Source organism: Thunnus thynnus, chromosome 10 (genome assembly GCF_963924715.1).
Source record: "Thunnus thynnus chromosome 10, fThuThy2.1, whole genome shotgun sequence".
NCBI lineage: Eukaryota > Metazoa > Chordata > Actinopteri > Scombriformes > Scombridae > Thunnus > Thunnus thynnus.
The window spans coordinates 25765081-25787479 of NC_089526.1; the positions used below are offsets into that span (position 1 = coordinate 25765081).

Below are 22399 nucleotides of genomic sequence, written 5' to 3' on the forward strand. Positions count from 1 at the left end.
AGTTACAAACCAATACGCACCCAGAGAGAACCCCAGCAAACACGGGCAGATCATGAAAACACCACAAACAAAAAAGCCCATTTGGTTTGGGAAAAAAAAGGACCTCTCTATTCCAAGGTGAGAACGCCAACTGTAAGACAACTTCAGGGTCTTAAATTATCTCTTCAAATCACATTGATAGTTTAAATGATGAAAGTTTAATTGTGAGAGAATAAAATTTCATTGTCGGTTTTACAGGCTTTTCATGTACTGTAGTTGTTTCCAGGCTGGCCCATCCAATATTGAGGATCCAGTGTTTCAAACCATATGGCAGAGGATAAAAGTTCTTCACAGGCTGCATGACCTGACATTTACTATGTTAGGACCAAGGTATGGATCACCAGTATTTCTGTTAAGGGAGTGAAGATCGATACCAAAAATAAGTCTGTCTCATGATCACATTGTGGGAATATGAACTGTCTTCTGCTTCTTTGCTGCTGTTGTGAGCAGCTGTGTGTTGATAACACCTTTTGTTCAGAGTGTTCTCACATTAAATAACATTTGTTATATACCATAAAGACTGTCTTGTGTTTTAACTTGCATGCAATTAAGGAATTAACAGAAGTTAAGTGAAATAAAAAGAAATGTTTGGCAAGTCATTCACTGGTAAGGAAAATATATTCAGGTACAAAAAACACTCCATTATTTATCTTGTCAATATTGCATTGCACTGCATTGTTCTTTGTAAAGTTCACATTAGCAGTGTGAGTAACAAAGAAAAACAAAATCCGAAACCTGTAAATCTGTGAAGCTTTTTCATCTAAATGTGGACGTGTTCAGTCACAGCGGCTACGGTAAATTTAAAACAAACAAGCAAAACCAGATGAAACAGCGCCAACAGGTGCCATTTTGTGTGTCTTTATTGTGGACATGACATTACATCCTTTTGAAATGATGTACAAAAGTGTAACAGAACTGAGAATGGCTCAGACGAGGTAGAGCTTTCACATCGGCTTGCTGGCTTGAAAACTACACTGTATAAAAACAACCGAACAAAAACAACCCAGAAAAATCAAATTAAACAAACGCTCCTGTCTGCCTCGGTCCTCTTATCCTTTTTGAAGTGATAATAAATACAGATATCAACCAAATACATTTGGAATAATAATGTCTTCTAAGGTAAATTAATCATGAAGTTCATAACAAATAAAAAAACAATACGGACACAAATAATACAACTTAAGAGGCATGATGAAAACCCAACCAAAGAGAAGAGAACAACACCTGCCAGCCCCTCTGGGAGGGCAGCCATGACTAGCTACGGAACAAATCCTACAGTTTAGCAAAAAGAAAGACTAAAAACACACTCTTACATCTTTATGAAAAAATAAGCACTGCTGCACCTAGCATTATCAAACTTTCCATGAGGAAACATAGCTAAAAAGCTGTGCCACACAGCTGTCACAGAACAAATCATTTGTCATCAAAATCTAGGGAATCATCCTAACAAAAAAGCATCTAAACCAGAAATGACATTGAAGTGTATTAGCCGGCACCATTAAAAAGACATTCTCAAAGAAACCTTAGCTAGAATTGGACAAAATGAGAACAGTTAAAGCAGTAACCTAGTCTAAGTGCACTAGTAATGCCATTTGGTTTCTACTGCTGTATATAAAGGGTTTGGTAAGAGTGGATTACAGATATACAGTTTATATTACATACACTCACTCCTGCTTCATAGTTTTTCTAAGTCACACTTCGGAGTACAAATTCATAACTGAGGAGTTAATCTTAAAGGGAATTCTGTACAACATTGGTATTAGTACTACACTACCTCGAAGGCTAGAGTATCCATTTCAAGTATTTTCACTACCCACACCTTCAATATACACATTTGTGTATTATTAGGCATATTCAAGCACACGATATTGTATGCATAACTCAACCACCATCTGGTATAACAACCATTTCATCATGTGTTCATGTAAAAACCACTGAGGTCTCAAAATAGACGAGAAGTACAGTACTCTCTGTTATCTTTAACTGGTTTGAATTTTGATTTTACATGTACAAAAATGTCTTCGCAAATTGTACTCTTGCTTGAATAAGTTTGAGCTGCTTCGAACGGCCTTTCTTTTCTTTTATTCTTTTTTTCCCCAATGTGTGGAGGCATGGCTTTTTCAATCTTGGAGGCCGTTGAGGAGAGAAAACTAAGCACAGGACACAAAGAAAACCTCTCCTAGCAAAGAACAGTCCCCGCTTCATACCAACATTGCAAAGGAGGTAGGCTAGTATACAAAGCATCTAGTGGGAGGCTGGAGTACAAAGAAGTTAGTCCACATCTCATACAGTATGCAGAGGTTTGAAAAGAATGCACAAACACACATAAATGCGCACACACACACACACACGCACACACACCTGTGTTAAGGCTGTGACGGCTCAACCATTCAAAAGGCTTCAAACCATCTCTGTCTCGTGTGTTTATCCCTGAACTCTCTGGAAGCCTGACCTCCCGACCTCTGGCTGCTCTCTCTCGCTCTCTCACCTCCTAGAATGCAAATCTTCACATCACCACTCAAAGTTTAGAATGACGTTCTGGGAGTTTGGTTCATTAATCTGCTTATGTGGTAAAATGTTTAGGTAACAAAATCACCTCTGCATCTCTGTTTGATTGTTTTGTCCAATGTGCATGCTTATATATAGTAGACTCGGTGAATTATAAATGCCAGTTGATCCTAGTCATTTAGCATACTGTATGCTAAGGCAGTGGATCTCAAACTTTTGGGCTTATGTTCACCTTAAATTGACCCTTTGTCATGGTTAATATGTCTATGTCGTGAGAAGTTCAACCAAAGTGGTTTTCCCTTCTCAAACTGTTTCATTTGAATAAGTTTTACAGGCCTGAAGGGGAAAAACTATCCTCTGTTTTACCAGGAAAACAAAGATATGATTGGAAAAGTCAGAAAAAATGAAAAGAATTTTGTGTAAAAGAAATATGTTTTTGATTTTCTCTTATCCCATTAATCATCTCTTGAACCTTCTGATTTCTATTGCAACCCCTTTGGCCATTTCTTGTGCTAAGGTATCGTGTGCTGCTGTCTACCAGAGAGGCTGAGATGATTTTGGCACAAAAGCTTTCATTACATATTAGATAAGAAGATCGACAAGCCAAAAACTCAATGTTGCCTAAAGGGAAATTAGGATGCATCTTTGCTGGCTAACATTAGCAGTACCATATTCTCCTTTGCAAGTACACATGTTGGGAGTTTAATTTGTGCAATCCACAGCTGAGCTAGCATCCTCCTGCCACTCCCACTGTTTTGGAGTCAGTCTAATTCAAAGTCAGAAGTGTCGGTGTCGGAAACACTCCCTAATATTAAGGAGTTATGGAGGAAAACTGCCTCCGCTCAGTCCCTTCCTCTTAAATGGACAATAATTGAATGACCATAAAAATGGTATGCTCATTTATATTGGCTATTAAAAATGCACACTCTTTTTAATGAGCACTAAAGCAGACACCCCCATTAGCGTTCTCTCTCTCTCTCTCTCTTTCTCTGATTCCTACCTCTCTCTCTCCCTCTCCTAATCATCAGCTACACAGCCTCTGAGTGGTCATTGCACTCCTAACATTACACTTCGGAGTGGAGGGAGTTTAAGTTTAACACACTTGTGCACACAGACACACACACGCACACACACACACACACATAGAGACAGATGCAAGTCTTCATCTTCATAAACCCCGAGGAGACAAACTTGCAATGTGTCAGTTGACTGTTGATGAATTGCAGAGTATCTCCTCTCTCATCTCAGTGCTGTGGATTGGATGATTGGTGTCCTGAGGAATGCACAAGCTTTTATACAATGAAGCAAAAAAAAAAAAAAAAAAAAAAAAAAAAAGAGGGAGAGGGAGGCATCTACAGCAGCCATGCAATGCCACAGTCCTTGATTTAAATGCTAGCAGTTGCATTCAGTTTTTCCACTTCTTTTCATAAAATCTTTGCTTGTAAAGATGCAGCAGGCAACTTCACTTTGGTACCTCCACTTTGTTGGTACCTCCAAAAAATGGCAGCAAGAGGTAAGTCTTTGAATTCATGGGCTTCTATATTCAGAAATCCTTTAAGGTGACGTAAACTACACACAACCTGCTCATTTCTGCCAACCTTCATACTAAAGAAGACTAAGAGAAGCAAAAGATTGAAAGTCGGTGAGTCCAGCTTTCCTGCTTTATATTTCACTCTTCATTTCTTCTGCATGGAGAAAAAAAATCCCACCTGTGTGCACACCTGACACCTGAATTTCAAACAGCAGAACTTCACCACAGAAATTCTTTCCATTAAGACATAAGACACTCTTCTCTGCTGCAGAACCATTTTGTGATTTTGAAATCTTTTAGAACAGCTTTATCTAGTTTTTCTTTTAAAAAATAAAACAACTTCCATAAACTACAAGAACCTTCATGGTAGAAAAAGCTTTGAAGTTCACTGGTCATTAAAGGATGTCCGGAGAGGAGAGGAAAAGGTGCGCAGGCTCGTCACCAAAAAAGTCAATCATGACTCTTGGGTCCTAGTTGCAGTCCAGTTTTTAGAAATGATGACGGTGTTTTCAGGTTGTATAATTCCCTGACTAGTCTGGTCCCAAGTCCAGATCCCAGTCTAAAAGAGGGTCTACTGCTGCTGTTGTTGTTGTGATGTTGGTGGGTGTTTGGCAGCCAGTGCTCCTTGCTCCTCCTGGCTCAGTAACAAGGTCCTTGTGTCTGGGTACTGGCTGTTGTCAAAAGGCATGTGGTGGACACTCTGGACGTGTGTCTTTAGGTTCCCTTTCTGAGAGGCTCGGTATGGGCAGAGCTGGCAGCAGAATGGCCTCTCCCCTGAGGAATACATACACACACACACAAAGTTGAAAGGTCAGATGGAGGCCACAGGTGATGTCATACATAGGATTTGGAGAGGAAAGGAATTTTGAATATAGCGGGGATTTAACAAGACAACAACAACAACGTGAACCACGGATGAGACTCGCTGCAGTGGAAACAAAAAAAAGGGGGGAGAAACAAGCAAACATACAGACAAACATAAACAGAGACACATGATGGCATTGAACTAGAAGTAGGAAAACATTACGCAGGTCAAGAGTAGCATTCACATTTCGTTTTTTTTATACCTAATTTCGCTTAAAAAGTTAACTGCTTTTCTTTCCTGACCCAGTTGGAGCGTTTCTTCTTTTATCTTTCCTGCCATCTGGAGAAGAGCTCCACACATCCCTGTCTGAACAGTCCTACTTTTGTCTCCACGTATTTCTCTCAATCAGCCGGGCTACCCTATGCCCCCCGCACACACTTCCCTATTCTCTCTACTCTCTTCTAATTAGAATGACCTACAATGGCACAGACACCTCGGCAAAAAAGTAAAAAAAAAATATAAATAATTTTTTTTAAAAAGCAACACACACCTGAACAAAACAAATGAGATTGCCATTTAATTGCACCTAATTATCATTTTGATAAATGGAAGAATATCAAAGCGGGAAAACAAATGACTCCCCGTGCCCCTCCCGCACCCTTCTCCCTGAAGAAGAAACAGGGAAATATAGCTGTTATCATACATCATCAGAAATACAACGGAGAGAAAGAGAGAGAGAGAAGGGGAGGGAGAGGGGGGTGAGAAAGAGAGAGCGAGAGATAAAAACAAAAAAAAAGGTATAATTAATCAAACAAAAATCTAAAAAAAAAAAAAAAAAAAAAAAACAGCTGGAAAGACGAGGCGAGGTTGAGACGTGAGAGGAAAGCGAGAACCTCCACGACATCGTCCTGCGAGGAAGCATCGCTGACGGGACCGGTGCACTACATTATACTAAAGGTTATCGTCACCGTAAAGCAGCGTCAACACTACATCTAATTGGACCCCTCTGCTGCGCCTGCTCCCATCATTCATAGTGTGCGGTAAATCTGAGTCCATGTGGGGGTGTGTGTGTGTTATGTGTGTGATTAATTAAGATGGAGCCGCAGCATGTAGAACCCAGTTCTTTCCGAATGTCAAAGCAGAACAGATTTACTCCTCTGTCCCCTCTGACTCAATCCTTGTCTCTATGACTGACTCTGAAGACTATGAAAAAACAATAGATGTTCCTGTAGTTGCCGTTCTCTTTTTAGCCCTGCATCTATTACCCTATATGCAGACATTTCTAATAAAGGTGGAAATAACTAATCATTTTGCAGATTTGAATTGTTTCGTTCAGTTCAGTTCTAAGATTCTAAGCTAAACAATCGCATCAGTAAGCGCTGATTCTGTCAGTTCAGGACAAAACTAGGCCTATATACAAGTGCTGTTGATAAGTTTAATAGTTAAGCAGCCACTTATTTGCAACAAAGTCATGACATTATGTTTTTGTAGCTTTAGCAGCCTTTCAATGAGACTTTAACAAAGAGGTAACTTGTATATTATAGCTGAATTGACAACAGTCAGCACTGAGTCAGTTCATTTTTAAAATTCGGTGTCAAAGATTTGTTCATACTGAACACCTCTAATTTACAGCTGTCATTTGCAATTTCTGAAAACAAACACACTTAACATGCACTTTTTTTCATCTTCGTTGCATTGCAGCAATGTGGCTAGCCAACTTATCTCCATACAAAACGGGACGTCATTTCTGAAATCTAAATGTAATTCACTGACAGTTGAATGCTATGACTTGAGGTTTGCGGTTTCAGCTGCACATGTCTGTATGTCGGATGAGTCTGCAGTTCTTCTGATGTACAGCATGTTTAAAATAAGCCAGTAACAGAAAAAAAAACATCATATCTTGTGGAGGTACTGGAGGATATTTCCTAACAAAAAATCCTATCAGACTCCTGGTATTTTGAATGTCTTTTATTTAGTTTTCACGAACTGGCTGTAGGCTGTTATATCAGGTTGTAGGAAGAAACCATTTTAACGGCTAAATGTACCCAAGATTCACTGAAACGCCAGTCTTCCCAAATTACCTTTGGACATGGTTACAGATTTGATCGCATATATTTAAAAGTACAAACAGAATCTGTAATTAATCGAGGCAAAAGGCAATCTGATTTCAGTACAGTCGACGTTAGGTGCTTACAACTAAAGACATACAAGTCACTGATTCACTATGTGTATTTGACTTTATCCAATAAGGGATTCACAAGCCCCATGTTTCTTTTTTCCCAATCAATAAAATAATCATTCATTCTTCAGGTGTATTTAAAACATTTAAATCACCAACATTAATGTTTGCAAAGCAAAACTGAAGCGTTTCAAATGACAGCACTGATGTGTATACAAGATACACATGCTAATGTCAGGTGTGATCCTGCAAAAAAAAAAAAAAAATCTGATGTGAGAATGCCAGGTGTTAATGCCAGGTGCAGAGTGTGCCACATGTGACTGTTACACATAAAATTAAATTAAAAAAAACACACATTCGACAGGATGGAGGGGGGGGGGGGATGCGGGACTGACACTGACACACATGCGGAGGTGAGACAATAATAAGAAGAAACATGCAAAAGCGATGAGGGAGCCCAGTGATTAGCCATCGTGCCACATACTTGTTTGGGAGCTTCAGAAGCGGTGGTGTGAGCGTCAGTACCTCTGTGGAGTCCGTTAAAATCAAACCCAACTGTGGGGGGAGAAGGAAGAGGAGGAAGAGGAGGAGGAGGAGGAGGAGGAGGAGGGGAGGAGGAAGGGGAGGAGGGCATTCGGTTAAAAGCTCTACCAGATCCACACAAGCATATTGTTTTTCCTCCACCACCACCCGCACACAGTAGCGTTTGCCACCAGCACCCTTGCTAATAGAGGGGAGCTGGCAGTGATGATGATGGTGATGATGATGGTGATGATGGTGGTGATGATTGTGATGGAACCTGGTGGAGGCAAGTCAGTGATTTAATATGACGCATGTTAATAGAGGCCTCGGGGTGGCTGGCCTTTTCTGCGTGTGCACGTCCATGCTGAAGACAACCGCTGGTGACAACATTAATTACAGCCTCGCCGAGTGTTTACAGAGAGTGTGTGTGTTAATGCAGGGTGTGTGTGCGTGTGTGTGTGTTTACAATAGGGCTTGGGGGGAAGCTGAACGCTGCATCACTTACCATTTGGCCTCTGTCACTTAGAATCACTGGCTGTGCCACATATCATTCACACTCTCCATAAAGAAGCTACTTATCTCACTGTCTACTGTGATCACTGCCGACTAGGCTGATGGACATGACAGGACAGGAGAGGGAAAGAGGAGGAGGAAAGGGAGAAATGAGGAGGAGGGAGGAAGAGGAAAGGAGGAAAGTGCACAAACAAGGGGGGGAAAGGAGAGGAGAGAGAAAGTGGAAGAGGAGAGGGAAAAGGTGAGAGGAAACAAGAGAGGAAAGGAAAGAGAGGGAAGAGGAGAGAGGAGAAAAGCTGACACGAGAGGAAGAGAGAGAGGAAAGGAAAGCAAAGGGGACTAAGGAAAAGTAGAGAGAAAAAGCAGAAAGTAGAGGAGAAGGAAGGATGTCTAAATAAGCTGTTTAGTGAATGGCATCGGGACGCATGCAAATGGATTCATAAGGCTGGCGTGGACAAATGCTGTTCTGCTTCATTAGAATGCGCAATTCCATCTCTCTAATTGACAAGTGATTAATAATGTATACAATTTGTCACAGGTCAGTATCTGGAGCAAATCATGTTTCAGTTTAAAAAATAGAGACAGCTGCCCAGCCCAGGGCGGGGAAGGACTCACAAACTGGCTGTCACACTCAACTGAACAAAAAGATCTGTTTTGATTTATTTTGGAAAACGCTGGGAAGTAGCGGACGTACAGAGAGTCAGACAATGAAATATTGTTGAGAATGTGTATCCCCGTGCATATATTCTCTATATCTCACCCGAGTGTCTCTGGGTGGATGAATAGCTGCGAGGGCAATGATGTGTGTGCACACAGGTGGCACGTGAATGAGTGACTGTTGAAGGAGTGGCCAAAAAATGGGAATATCCAGTAATACATGAACAACATGTAGCTAATCAGATTGCTCCGCAGCCTCAAGCTGGATGCTGAACTTTTCGTATATACAGTACTAAATTGCCATTGTTGTTCTTTCCTTATGTAGTTTTTCTTTTAAAGTGAAACCATTTAGCCTGCAAAAGCTGTGTCAGTTCCCACATGAGACGTTGAAAATACATATTGAATGATCGCTTCTCTGGCCTCTTTAAATCTCTGATACACTGTAATATTAGAGTGATTTAGTTACTTATATGTCCTTTTTTATGCAGTGTTTCCATTATGTTGTCTGTGTGTATGTGCACAATCAGTGTGCTTTTGTGTGTCAGTGTATAAAGGCTGTATTTACCTGTATGGGATCTCATATGAGTGCGCAGGTGGCTGGGCTGACTGAAACTCTTTCCACACTCATGACAGAAATACTGTCCCTGCCGCATGAGAGACCTCAGCATCCCTGATAATGCAAATGACACACACACACACACACACATAACCACACAGGAGAGAAAAAAACACAATTAACCAACATACAAAAGAGCAAAATCTTCAAAACAACACTGGTTCTAATAGGTTCTTCACATCACAGCGGTCAAAACAGTTTTAAGACATGAATCTAATGTATCGGATGTAAGCAGATCCAGCTGTGTTGAAGATACAGTGGTTCTAAGTTTAAATATACAAGTCTTTATTCAAAGGAAGCCCAAAAATTGTCTGGATTTTAATTTCTCCACATTCTTATAAGACAGGTAACTTTTGATTATCAATCCGTAATGCAAAATTCAAACTACAATTGGCCTTTCTTGCTGTGATAAAGTTGTTCAAAGATCAGTTTTAATCTTTGAACACTACAAATCTCCCAGAGAAAGGTAAATTCAAAACATATCCACTTTTTGGGAACATGTATTTTTACTTTGATTTGAAATGAAAAAAACGTTTTCCTTTGTTTGTATGGGACTCACATGAAATCTGAATTTACTTACCATGAAACAATTCAAAGGTTTAAATATTTTAAATACCAAAATGAAAAAATGAACATGTTCACATATGAAGGCCAATGTGTCCTAAAAAGCACATATGCTATAAATTCACATGTGTGACTTCACATGTGACTTTTTCTGTGAAGAGTAGGGGAGAGGTAGACATCAGCATCACTTTATTCCGAAGCAGAAGACATTTTTCATGTCGTGGCGTTTGCGTTGTTTGAGATTGAATGAAGTTGTAAAGGTCAGTAGTGGTTCAGAAAGCGAGTGGGTGTACAAGCACAGAGCCTGGCTGGAGCGGTGGAGGTAGGTAGCGTCAGTAGTGGACTAGCGCAGGCATCATTAGTATGTCTAATGTGTCATTATGAGCGGCTAGCTCCAGGGGCTGGACTGCAGCTGTCACACAGCATCATCTCAGAAGCTGACAGCCAGACACACACAGCACACACACACACCGCATAAATTACAGGCAATTAAAACGCCCCGGCTGTGATGTGCCCGCTCCGCTGCCCGTGTGTCACATGTCAGGTGTGTGAGTCTGCATGTGTATGTGTTCCAAGAGTTGTATATATGTGTGTTTGGTCCAAGGGAGGAAAGTGAGGCACAGGCTGTGGCATACACACACACACACACACACACACACACATGCACAGTGATGCAACAAACTCCAATTACATGCACCTTTGCATGTTAATGGCCCTAAATGGCAAAAAGAAGTAACTTGTTGAATTTCGATGACTTCAAAACTGATACATTCTGTCACGTGACATCACTGAGTGTAAAATTGCTCTCTTAGTAGAGGTGGTGAGGAGGTCACGCCATTGTTGATCAATCCAACTTTCTTGCCCGACTGCAAATATTTATGACAAACTTTGAAAACTGCTGAGGAATGCTCTCCAGTGTTCATACCTGACACCGAACTGAATTTGGGCAAACAGGATGAATTGACAGCACCTCATTTTTTGACATTTCCCTGAGGTTAATCTCTCTAAAAAGAATTTAACCTAAATCATGACTAACACAGTCATGTGATTTTGAAACCTCCTTGAATTACCTGCTTTATTTACAACATAACACGCCTTGTACTTGTTCTGATGCTATTATACAGTACATATCTAAGAAGTGCATTACTTCCAAAACTAAACTAATTAAATTCAAAACTTTTGAAATGTTTACAACGCTACATGGATTTTTGTTTAAGACCGATTTAAAAACCAAAAGAAACCCTGGAAAAACCAGCCAATTTTTAACTGAGCACAGCTAATGAGAGTCCTGAAACTATAATAAGGCACTTTAAGAAAATTTTCCACTAGGAAATTAATTGTTAAAGGACATGAAGCCCAACTGTATTTGGTAAAGTAGACAGAATGCATAGTGAGTGCCTAAAAGAGCAGCTTTTTAGTATGAAGAAACCTTTTGTTGTATGGTGAAGACGACTGGGATGACTGCATTTAAAGCATTCAATTGTTATAATTTAGATAGATATTCAATAAAGACATGTCACTCACATTATCATCATGATTTTGTGTGTGTATGTTAACGTCAGCGACAGCATCAGGATGAAAAGACATTTAAAGATGGTTGGATCCATTTGATGATATTGTGAATACTACCACACACACACACACACACACACACGTACACAAACACATACACATGCGCTCCTGACCTCTCTTGCTGACAGATAACAGGCCTGGGGGTTTGGGGGTGCTTTTGGTGAGGGGGTCGCTTACTGCACAAACCCCCACCAGACACATCAACACCCCAAGCATTAGGGCTGGCATATACCTGGGCAGTGCCCACTGGTTGTGTGTATATTTTTGTATGTGTGTGTGTGTGTGTGTGTGTGTGTGTATGTGTGTGGAAACGGGGGGTTGGAAGGACACAGCGGGACAAGGAGGACAGGGAGGCGGAGGAGGTGACAGAGAGTGTCTCTGGCAGCCCGACTGCTGGCCTCTGGATACTCTACTTCTACTCCGGGCCGCCAGCCCTTCTCACTGATGCACTAATGAAAGACAAGACAGAGCTGGACGGAAAACACAAGCAGACATACACACACTCATACACATATTACAGAGAGAAAGGGAGAAAGATTCAGTTGCTCAAAAAAGGTCACTTTATAGCATGTGACTCAAAGGGCTAAGGCGTATCGTGACGATATGCGCCTGGACGGGTGACAGCGATGTCATGCGTCTGCTCTGGGGCTGTTGTCTTTGACCCCTGGCTCCATACAGCCCCACTTGACCTTAGAGACACAACTGAAAATGGGTAAATAATATGGATGTTCGGTAATGACCATTTCCAAAGCAGCTGGTGGGGTAATTATTCTGTCTCATCTCTCTCTTTGCCTCTTATGTTCCCTCTCTCTGTGTTTTGCCTCCCTCCATTCGCATCTGTGCGAGTCTCTCATCAGGCAGAGCCGTGACCTAAACAGTTTGTGACAGCTTTCTGGGAGAGTGGAGCTGGAGACTAGGCATGCCTCGCAGACCTGAGAGCAGCAAAGGTTCTCTCACGTCTTTTACAGAAAAATAAATAAAAAATACACACACACACACACACACACACACACTTCTTTTGCATCTAAAAAAACAAGCACATATGGACACACATGCTGCCCCAGATACAGCCTTTTATCATACCTCACAAACATGCAAGCGCACGTGTGCACGCATTTAATGGACCCCTTCATTATTCAAAACCTTGTCAGAATGCAGCAGTATGTGTGTCTGTCAATCACTTTCTGCCAGATGGTGAGTTAGTGTAAGAGAGAGTCAGTGTGTGTTACAGAAGGTGAATACAGTATGTGGACCTGATTGAAGACCGTTCACACATTCAGTGTGGCTGTATGTGTCATTCATGATTTAGCATGTAAAGTCCAGTCAATTTTACTCATAAGCTCAAAACAAATGCTCAGTCACTGGAAAACATTTCTCTATAACTCCTGACATTTGGCATTTTCTCCAAAGTCATGACCCTCCAGGCATTTTGAATGTAAGCTGCTGATGAGGGATTTCACAGGCCTTTTGGATTTGGAAGAAAGCCTCTTCCAAATTATGGTATTATAGTGACTTTAACTAACAAAAAACACAATTTAACGTATATTACATTTTTTCTATTTCCCATTTTTGGAGTTTGTCACTGCAAATTGTCATGAGTACATAAGTAAATCAATCAAAAAACTGAACAAAAATTGCTCCCTACCAGTGGGATCCAACAGGGCATTGGCTGCACCCCAGCGGTGGTAGAAGGCAGCCAGTTCATGGGGGCTTTTGAGGAAGCTGAGGATGTCACTTGGCACCTCCGGTGTTTCTGCGATTGGTTCCTGCTTCACATCTCCACGAGCTTCTGAAGGCAAAGAAGAGGAGGAGGAGGAATTCTGCAGAGTTCCTCCATGTGCCTGGGAAGCTCCGTAGTTGTTTCCTGCTATGGAGCTATGGATGATGGTGCTAGGCCTTGTAGCATTAGCCCGGCCCTGGCTTTGGGAGTTGGGAAGTGGCTGATGAGGGGGACCCCTGGCTCGGCTGTACTCTGCTAGGCCATGTTTGCTAGACAACATGAAACCCAGGCCCTCCTGAGGCATTAAGTAGCGGTCTGCCATCCTGGAAGCTGGAGCGGAGCTGGGGCTTGGGGCTGAGGAACGTGAGAGGGTGCCAGTGCTCTTCTCCAAGGAGCTGGAAGATGACAATGAGCTTCCCCGAGGGTATATATCTACTTTGGGTCTGAAGCGAGAAGGATGACTTTGGTTCTCCATGTGTCTGACATTGCTGCTGCTGCTGCTGCTGCTGCTGCTGCTGCCTGGTCGTACAGGAACTCTCCCAGCTTGGGTGCCTGGGGTGGATGAGGAGCCCCTGGAGAGCGAGGAGGAGGGGGAACAGGATGATGACGGCGTAGCTGCTTGACTGCCTGACCTGTTCTTCTTTAGTGCCTCGTTGGAGGAGGTCGGGGGGCGCGTACGTTGGGCACGCATCAGTGGTGGCAGTGGTGGACACTCCTTCCCCTCCAGGACTGGTGGGGGACCAGTGCGTCTCTTGGAGGATAACAAGCTGTCCCTGGAGCCCTTGGAGCTGTTTTTCAGGGCCCATTTAGGAGCCAGATTGGAGCTACTGCTGTTGATGCGGTGAGCCACAGTCTGGTGCATCCACAGCACCTCGGGGTAGCGAGTGGAGTGGGAGCAAAAGGAGCACTTATGGTTAGGTAGGATCTTCCTGTCCAGGTTTGACGAGGCTGTGCCCCTGTGGCCTTCAGCCCTCACACATAGATCCACTGGGGTCATGCTGGGATCAAGTGGTGAGGATCGAGCGGAAAGGTAAGCAGAAGAAGATGTGGAGTTGTTCAGCCCATGAAGAAGGGCTTTCTTCAACTTGGGGTAACCACTGGGGGTGCCTCTGTCAGAGCTGGAGCTAGGGCTGGGAATGGGGCTGGGTCTGTCTCCAGGGGCAGCCGGGTGTTGGACACGAACATGAGTCAAATAGGCTTGTGACTCGGTTGTAACAAAGTCACACAAGCTGCAGATGTAAGGCTTCTCATCTATAGAGAAGAGAAATGAAAACATAAAGGTCAATGACTGCAAAGGAAATAATGTAGCTTATACTCTTTTCAGAGCTCATTCAGTTCACTGTACCAGATTCATGTTAGTTCAACCAAATGTACTTTTGGTGAACAGCCACCAGGCTGCAGTATTGACCCGTACTCCCATAGTCTATATGGTGCAGCATAATCACAAACTATCACTATCAAACATAAACATAGAGTTTAATATCCTCTTTGATACTATAACTTCAAAAATGTAATATTATGAGCTTACAAGTTGATATTTATTGTAAGAATCTTGTACTGGATTGCATTACACAATACACGTGTTCACTCCATTGAGTCAACATTGAGGATTCCTGAAGTGCAGCTTTATTAATTCCCCACAAGGTGGCGTATATGTCCCATTTTTCTCAAGTGAATTCTACTGTTGTCACTGGAAAACTTTATGTATGAATCTGAGAATCAGAATAAGGATTTAAATATGAATCATTTTTATAGTGATAGTAGCAGTTGTATTCAGTAGTTGTCAAAAGGTTATAAAACTTAAAGCAATGTAAAACATGAAAATAGTGAAACTGGATTTCAGAGGTTTTGATTTAAAAAACAAACAAACTCTGAAATCAGACAAAAGCTCATTTAATAGAGCATTATATTATCCTACGCACACACGAAGGCTCCCTTGATCTAATGCATCAGATACTGTAAGTAGCATATTATTGTACTCTCCACTACCCCTCCCCTGTTTTACAACAACACCAGTAACCTGCCATCTGTTTTTCATTTGGCTTCCTGTTGGCAACACTGGCCAACACACACACAGCTCAGACTCTGCCAAGGTGAAGCCCCACAGCTGCCTGGGCAGTTTAGCAAGCGGGGTGGTTAGACTGATGTGTACTGTTTATCAGGCCAATGTGGGTTATCTTTAACCAAAGTTAGTCAGTTTTCTATAAACAATATTTTAAGACATTTAATTATTAGACCAAATATTCTTCACACCCAAAATATAAGTAAGTATCACTGCAATCACTCTCACTTATTCACATATTAAATTAAAGCAAAACATTCCATATATATTCAGACTGTCACTACAGGAACATTTTGTCTTGTAAAAGGTGGAGTAAACAGAATCCCGGAAATATACACCACAAAAATCTAAGATATCCATGAGCCCATGTCACTGAAACCTACAAAAGTAACCCCAATTTCTCTCTTGTATAGAGCTGTTCAAAAGAATGCACAGATGTCAGCTCTCATCATGAGCAAAACTGAATGGAAAAATTCCCACAGTTGTAGAGGTGTATCAGGCAAAGTTTCAATATCCGCAGCCTGTAAATATATTTTATTTCATGACAATCACCACAGAGTAAAATGTCATTAATCCATAATCACTATAACTGATTTGTCTAAGAGCCTATCATTTTGGTTTATGCATGTGTATGCTGTCATTTCTCATTGGCATTCACAAAAAGTAGCTAAATGGCTGTAAGGGACATCAACGTATTTGGGACGAGTGTGTCCTCTGAGTGTCTCTTTCCCCATTGCCTGCATCCATTGGGAGGTGACTCTATAAATAACCAATCCCTCAGACATCAGGTTGCATGGTTGGCTCAATGGTAAGAGGAGTGGATGAGTGACAGTGGAAGTGTCACAGGAGGTAACTTTAGAGACTGGGGAAGAGTCAGATGGGACAGGGAAGAAAAGTAAAGAGGAAAAGGATGGACGGATGGACAGAGGTCTTCACATCTCAACAGGAATATTCTTCAGGTAAACTCTGAATTCATGGAATCTTTTTGTGTAAGTTGGTTCTGTCTCCCAAAACCCCCACAAAATCTCATTAAAAAACAGATAAAAACAATCTATATATTCATTCCAATTTTACTATATTTCCTGATGTCACAGGTTTTGGTAAACACCAAAACAAACCTGAATTTAATAAAGATTTTGTTTCTCAATAAATAATTACTGTGCCACAGTGTATATATTCAGATAAAAAAGATCTCAGACCCCAAATATGATTGCTGAAACCAGACACCAGGGTATCAATTTCTTCTAAATTTCCCATGGTTTTGGAGAGTGAATACTCTAGTCTACAGTGCACTTATTACTATAGATGAAGCTATCCACAACTTTAACTGCTGACTTAAGGGTTGTCTTTCCACTCATGCTAATAACTGGATGTTATACAATAAGCAAAATCAGTAGCATTGTTGATTATGGAAGAAAACAAAAACAGATTTTCATAGCAAAGGCATAAAAAGGAGAGCAAAAAACATATTCTCACGCAGATAAGGGGGGTGAGGGGAGTTTCCTGAGACAGGAAGACCTGAAATAGCACACAGCTCGATCAGGCCTGAAGAAATGTTGCTGCTATTTTTGAATGTCTGTACTAACAGGGAAGAATGGAAACAATCACTACACTTCTCAGCACACTATCATAACCTGTACAGTGTTTTGAATAGACTTGGAAGTTAAAATACAAAGCTAGAGAGCTTCTAAACACTCCATATACAGGAACCCTTCCTTATTTTTTCAGCCATGATTATAGGTGTCTGCCCTTGCATGGGTAGGTTTTCTTTTTTTGCTCTGCAGTGTTTATTGGTTGTGGAGGTGAAAAAATGATAGGCATTCCAAAAATGCCCTCTACTGACATGCCACTAACAGGCACAAAGTTTCATTTAACTGTTAACTTCATTGCTGTGTGATACAAAATAATTGAACTCTTGTAAACAGAATTTCCAGTGGCAGTTAAAGTTTATTGACTATATTTGATGTTATTTGTGTGCAGCACTCTATAAAAAAAACTGAAGTCAGATGTAGTTTTGATATTAGGCCACATGGTGGCTCCAGTTCCCATTCCAAGGAGACTGATGAGTTGAGGAACTGCACTTTAACAAAGCACATTTCATCAACAGATGTTTACTACAGGGTGACAGAGTCAGAGGCCTGGAGTGGGAGGCTTGTAAAGGGCTACAGTCATTTCTGCCACTAAAAAGTCCTGCAGCCTGTGTTTCTTAGTGTATGCTTTCAGCTTTCATTTACTTTATGACATTTACACTTTATGCTTAAAATGCTTTATACTTATGCTAGAAAATTAAGTCACAATCTTAAAAGAAAAGAGGAGTAAAGGTTTAGATAGTATTGGTGCACATGAGCAACAAATGAAACAGCGACAATCTTCAGTGCTATAACATCTCCCTTTGTTTTTTAGCTTAAAAAAATGGTTTAATAAAAAAAATAAAATTTTAACTAATAACTAACCTGCAAGCTCTCCTGAGTTTGCGGTGCCCATCTCGGATGCCTGGTCTCCAAGGTTGGAGGCTGGTGGAGAATCTCCATACCCCGGGGTGCTGGGCCGGCTTGGCGAGCCTGACTCTGGATCACTGGTGGAGCCCCATCTGTCGTTTCTTGCGTTTCTTTCTTTCTCTCCGACAGATGCCCTGCCTCCATCCTTCCTGTGGACCCGCTGGTGGACAATCATCTGATGACGACTGCGGAAGACCTTCCCGCACTCAAAGCACTCATTGGATTTGGAAGAGGCTTGAGACTGGGATGATCGTCTTCGGTCCTGGCGAGACGAAGGTCTGTACTCAGAGTCGCTGAGGCTCTCTGGTGTCCTGTCCCCTGAAGAAGCGTGGCTTCCCAAACCAGAGCTGCTGCGTCGTCCCGAACTGCGTTTCTCTTGGCCTTGCAGAACATAACGGCTGCTCTCTTTCTCAAAAACTACAGCAGCTCCAGCAAGGGCCTCCTCCCCCAGACTTCCTCCCCCATAGGAGGCCTTGTAACTAGGCTCCACTGGCTCCACAACTCTTCCTTTAGTGGCTAATTGCCAGGCCTGGTAGCTGCAAACTGGATCAAGCTCCGGGATTCTTTGACCCAGCATCTTCTTCTCCCTCTCCTCCTCTTCATCTAGAGTCTTTTCCTCAACACACTGGAGGTTTAAGTAGTCAAGGAAACGTCTTTTAGCAGCTGGTGAGTCCTCATCATCACTTGGTCTGCACTGGTTCTGGGATTTCCTGTCAGAGCTGAGACTGTGGACTTTATCATGGGCCCTCAGGCTTTCTCTGTTGTGAAACAGGTTCCCACATTTGGAACACATTTGATAGATGGATGTAACAGTGCCTGTAACAATATCAGGATCCTGGGCTACATCATTGATGGTGGCTGGATGTTCAGCAGAATCTAATTTTGGCCGTGACCTGGATTTGGTGTTGTGTGTTTTCATGTGAGATTTGAGAAACCAAGCTTCGCGGAACCGTCGTCCACAAATACGGCAGCAGTGGTCCAGGATCCCTGCATGTTTCTTCATGTGTGACTTCAGAAACCAGGCTTGAGTGAAGACCTGGCCACAGGTCTCACAAGGAAAGGTCCCATCATTCTGGGGTTGGATGACATCAGGTTCGGCCACAGCCTCTTCCTTAACATTGGTCTCCTCCTCTGTGTCTACAGTGATGTGGACCTTCTCGATGTGGCTGAGGAGCTGGTCTTCCCGATGGGCCTCATAGCCACATAGACGGCAACAGTAAGGCCGCTGGTCAGTAACAGACTTCTCTCTTTTCATGCTCCTCACAGGCACTTTCCTCCGACTATCCTCTGCACTATCCCCATTGATCATCCGGTTACAGGCTGAGCTGCTCTTGGTTGGACTTGTGCCTCCATCAAGACCCTCTGAAACACTCATCTCCTCCTCCTCGGCTCCTCCCTCTTCATCGTCATTGGAGTGGTGGCTGGAGAGCGTGCCTAGTTTGTGGCTGCGGATGTGGACTTTGAGGTTGCCCTTCTGAGAGGCCCTGTGGTCACAGTAGGGGCATTTGTAAGGGCGTGCACCCGTGTGGCGTCTCATATGCTGCGACAAAGAGCTGAGGAACGGGAAGCTGCGTCCACAAATGTTGCAGTCGTATGCCCCAGGTATTTTGTCATCCTCACCCTCAACGTTGTTTCCAGGCTTGGCTTTGTCTCCAGCTAGCTTCTCTTTCTGACCTACTGCCTGGGTCTCCATCATCTCCACACTGTCTCTAGGATTCATTGTACGAACTAATCTACCCTAATTACCTGGCCTTCCACACGCTCAATAAAATTTCAAACTATTGCTATCTGCAGTTGCACATCTAGAAATGTCTAGTGTGCATCTGTTGGTCAGTTAAAATGCTATCTGCCTTCAGTCATCCAGAGATCAAGCTGCTAACACAACAGCTCATTTAGCACTGTCCAATTACTGGACGCAATACCATCTCTCCATCTTCATCTAGCACTGTCAGTGAATCAGTGACTCAAACTATCTGGTTGCCACTGACACCATATGAAGCAACTTCTGTAGCTTTATCACTTATTTAGACACATGTAGTAAAATGTAATCAGTCTAAATAGGTGGTAGCATGAAATGAGATTTCTGAGATTTAACTATCTTAGAATAAAGTGAAAGTTTGTTCTCAGTTTCAGGGCATCATTGTGTCAGTGGTGAGGACTTTTGAGAGGTCTCTGCATCAGGGTAGCTTATCTGCCACACTTCTTTTATTCATTTCTTTGGCTTCTCTTTTCCATCTTCAGTTTTTACATGTATCAGCAGCTTACAGGTCATGTATATCATCCACCTGCAAATGAAAAAGAAATAGAAAGAGGGAGGGTGACAGACATTGGGGAAGAGGGTGAGAAAAGAAACAAAGAAAATGTTAGTAAAGCATACCTATTTCAAAGACATTTTTTTTTCAGAAACAGCAGTTACAATTTACATACACAGCTTAGCGAGCCAATTCACAGTATGATCTACATGTGTTTGTAGTGTAGCTGTGAATTAAAAGGAAAAACAAAGACCTTACATTAGTGATCATCAATTCAGCAATACAAATAAAATTGAAGATTATGTTTTTAGAAATGTGTGAATTTGTGCTATTTGGGTAGGACAACGAAACTCAACACATAATTTATCTCCTTCTATAAACAGATTGTTCACCCCTTCCTAAACCCCCAAATCCATTGTAGATTGAAACACCTAAGCCATCTTGTAATGTGTATCAGTTTAATTTACCTCAACAGGATTTACATTGGTATAAATTGAGTGTAGGTGGGTTAATCCTCTTTAAATTTGTGTATGCACGTGCATGTGTGTGATTGTGCATGAGCTGTGCAGGGCTTGGGGGCTCTGACGCCACACTGGCTGAGTCGACACTTTACACAATCAGGATGGCGGGGGGGTGGGGTGGGGTGGGGTGGGGGGGTTGGGAGGTGGGGTGGGGGTGGGGGGGGGGCATGTTCACATCAGCAAGATCAGCAGTGCCACCATATTCCCTCCCAATACTGGCCTCATGCACCCACCTCAACTGACACTATCACATGACAGGGATCTTAAGTACACAACAGGAAGTGGCTCTTCAGACAGTTTGCTTTGCTCTGTTTCTCAAACTGGAGTTGAATGGGGTCAGGGAGAGAGTCAGATAGAAAGAGAAAGCGAGAGAATGATAAGACAGGGACTTTAACAGTGTTGACTAATTTGGTATTGCACATAAATTCTTTACTGGGTGGAATATTTCCATGATTTTTTTTTTTGCCAGTTTGTTCAACTGCTGTTGTTTTTAAATCTTACATTACAATTCTGCTTTAATTTAAATGCATACATTTCTTGCATTATGAAATTGTCAGTTGTTTTGACCACATTATCTATTATTTGTTGCTGCAAAGTCCCAATCAAAAAAGGTTAATTACATCTTCATTCTTTTCTCCTCATATCCAACTCATTAAAATTCATCAAATAAGGCACCTTTCTGTAACAGTTTGGCTGACTTAAACTGACACGTTTTAAGTATAAACTGAGATAACAACTTCTAAATTATCAACTCATCAAGAGCAAAACTGTGAAACATGAGAAGAACTTTCCATGGGAAACTAGAGTATTAATTTCAGCTGACGCTAGAGTCTGAAAGTGTGGACTATATGAAATAAGACTGACAGCATTATTACAGGCTATTATATAAAGTGCCACAGCCCATATGCGGAGTTACTGCAAGGCTCTAATTATAAGTGGATAATTGATCATAATCATAAGAGGATAAGGTGGTGGAGGAGGGAAGTTAGCGCAAGAACAATCATATGTCTTAAACTCTTGCACTGAAAATGACTACCCTGTGTCAGAGCCACCTATCTATCTAGCATGATTTATGCTATTGAAATCAGTGCAGCCTCAATGGTTCACCATGCTTCCTCCTGGAGTGCTTAGTAAGCTAGGGCTTTCCAGCTAACAAGTACTGTTCCAGCCAGAAGTGCACCTGTGGCTGACATTACTTTGAAGCAAAGTGTATTATCAGATACAAACCTTTTACTGTCTAAATATAATATACAAGGCTTTACTAACGCTGATCTAAAAAAGGAAAAAAGAGGCACACTATTGGTGCTCACATTTGAAAATACTGTTGCAACTTTTTTTCCATTAAAAAAATACAGCATTAAAATAAGTATGTTAGGGGCATTAATGGGTGTAACTTTGTAATCTGTGTACGTTGTTGTATGTTGTTTGTTGACGTTGTTTGTTATGTACAGTACAGTGTTCAATATATCCGCACAAGTCCAGTGTTTGATAGGAGAATAGACTCATGTATTTGCCTCAGTTGCAAAAAATATAAGACTTAACAGCCATACTAGCTCTATCACGCACAACAGTGCTGTGAGCTAAATGCTGATTTCACCATGCTAACATGCTCAAAATGACAATGATATTTTTTGAAAAACAATGTATTGGACAAATTAAAATTTTGACCCAAGTGACGGATCTGTCATCCAGAAGATGTTGAAATATTTAACAGGGTAAGTGAAATCTTTGAGTTACTAGTGGTGCTGGAGGTGAGTTCAGGAGGTCACTGAAGTCATTAGAATTCACTGTTTAGCGACCATGACCGAGAAACCCCAAATCTGAGAAGAGTCTGTTCATG

General features: G+C 41.8%; 1 protein-coding gene across 3 annotated transcripts in view; it reads right to left on the bottom strand.

The window, feature by feature from the left end:
* Window positions 1–863: 863 nt before the first annotated feature.
* znf516 (zinc finger protein 516) overlaps window positions 864–22399 on the bottom strand; it is a 47671-nt gene continuing 26135 nt past the window's right edge. For 2 of the 3 annotated variants that reach the window (XM_067602275.1, XM_067602274.1), the window contains exons 2-5: window positions 17742–20071; window positions 13152–14477; window positions 9320–9424; window positions 864–4852 (exon numbers count right to left, since the gene is read on the bottom strand). In XM_067602275.1, the coding sequence (XP_067458376.1) occupies window positions 4650–4852; window positions 9320–9424; window positions 13152–14477; window positions 17742–19506 (3399 nt within the window). In that variant the 5' untranslated portion in view covers window positions 19507–20071 and the 3' untranslated portion in view covers window positions 864–4649. Of the gene's footprint in view, window positions 4853–7546; window positions 7618–9319; window positions 9425–13151; window positions 14478–17741; window positions 20072–22399 lie in introns of all 3 variants that reach the window. The other variant, XM_067602276.1, reaches the window with a different exon arrangement.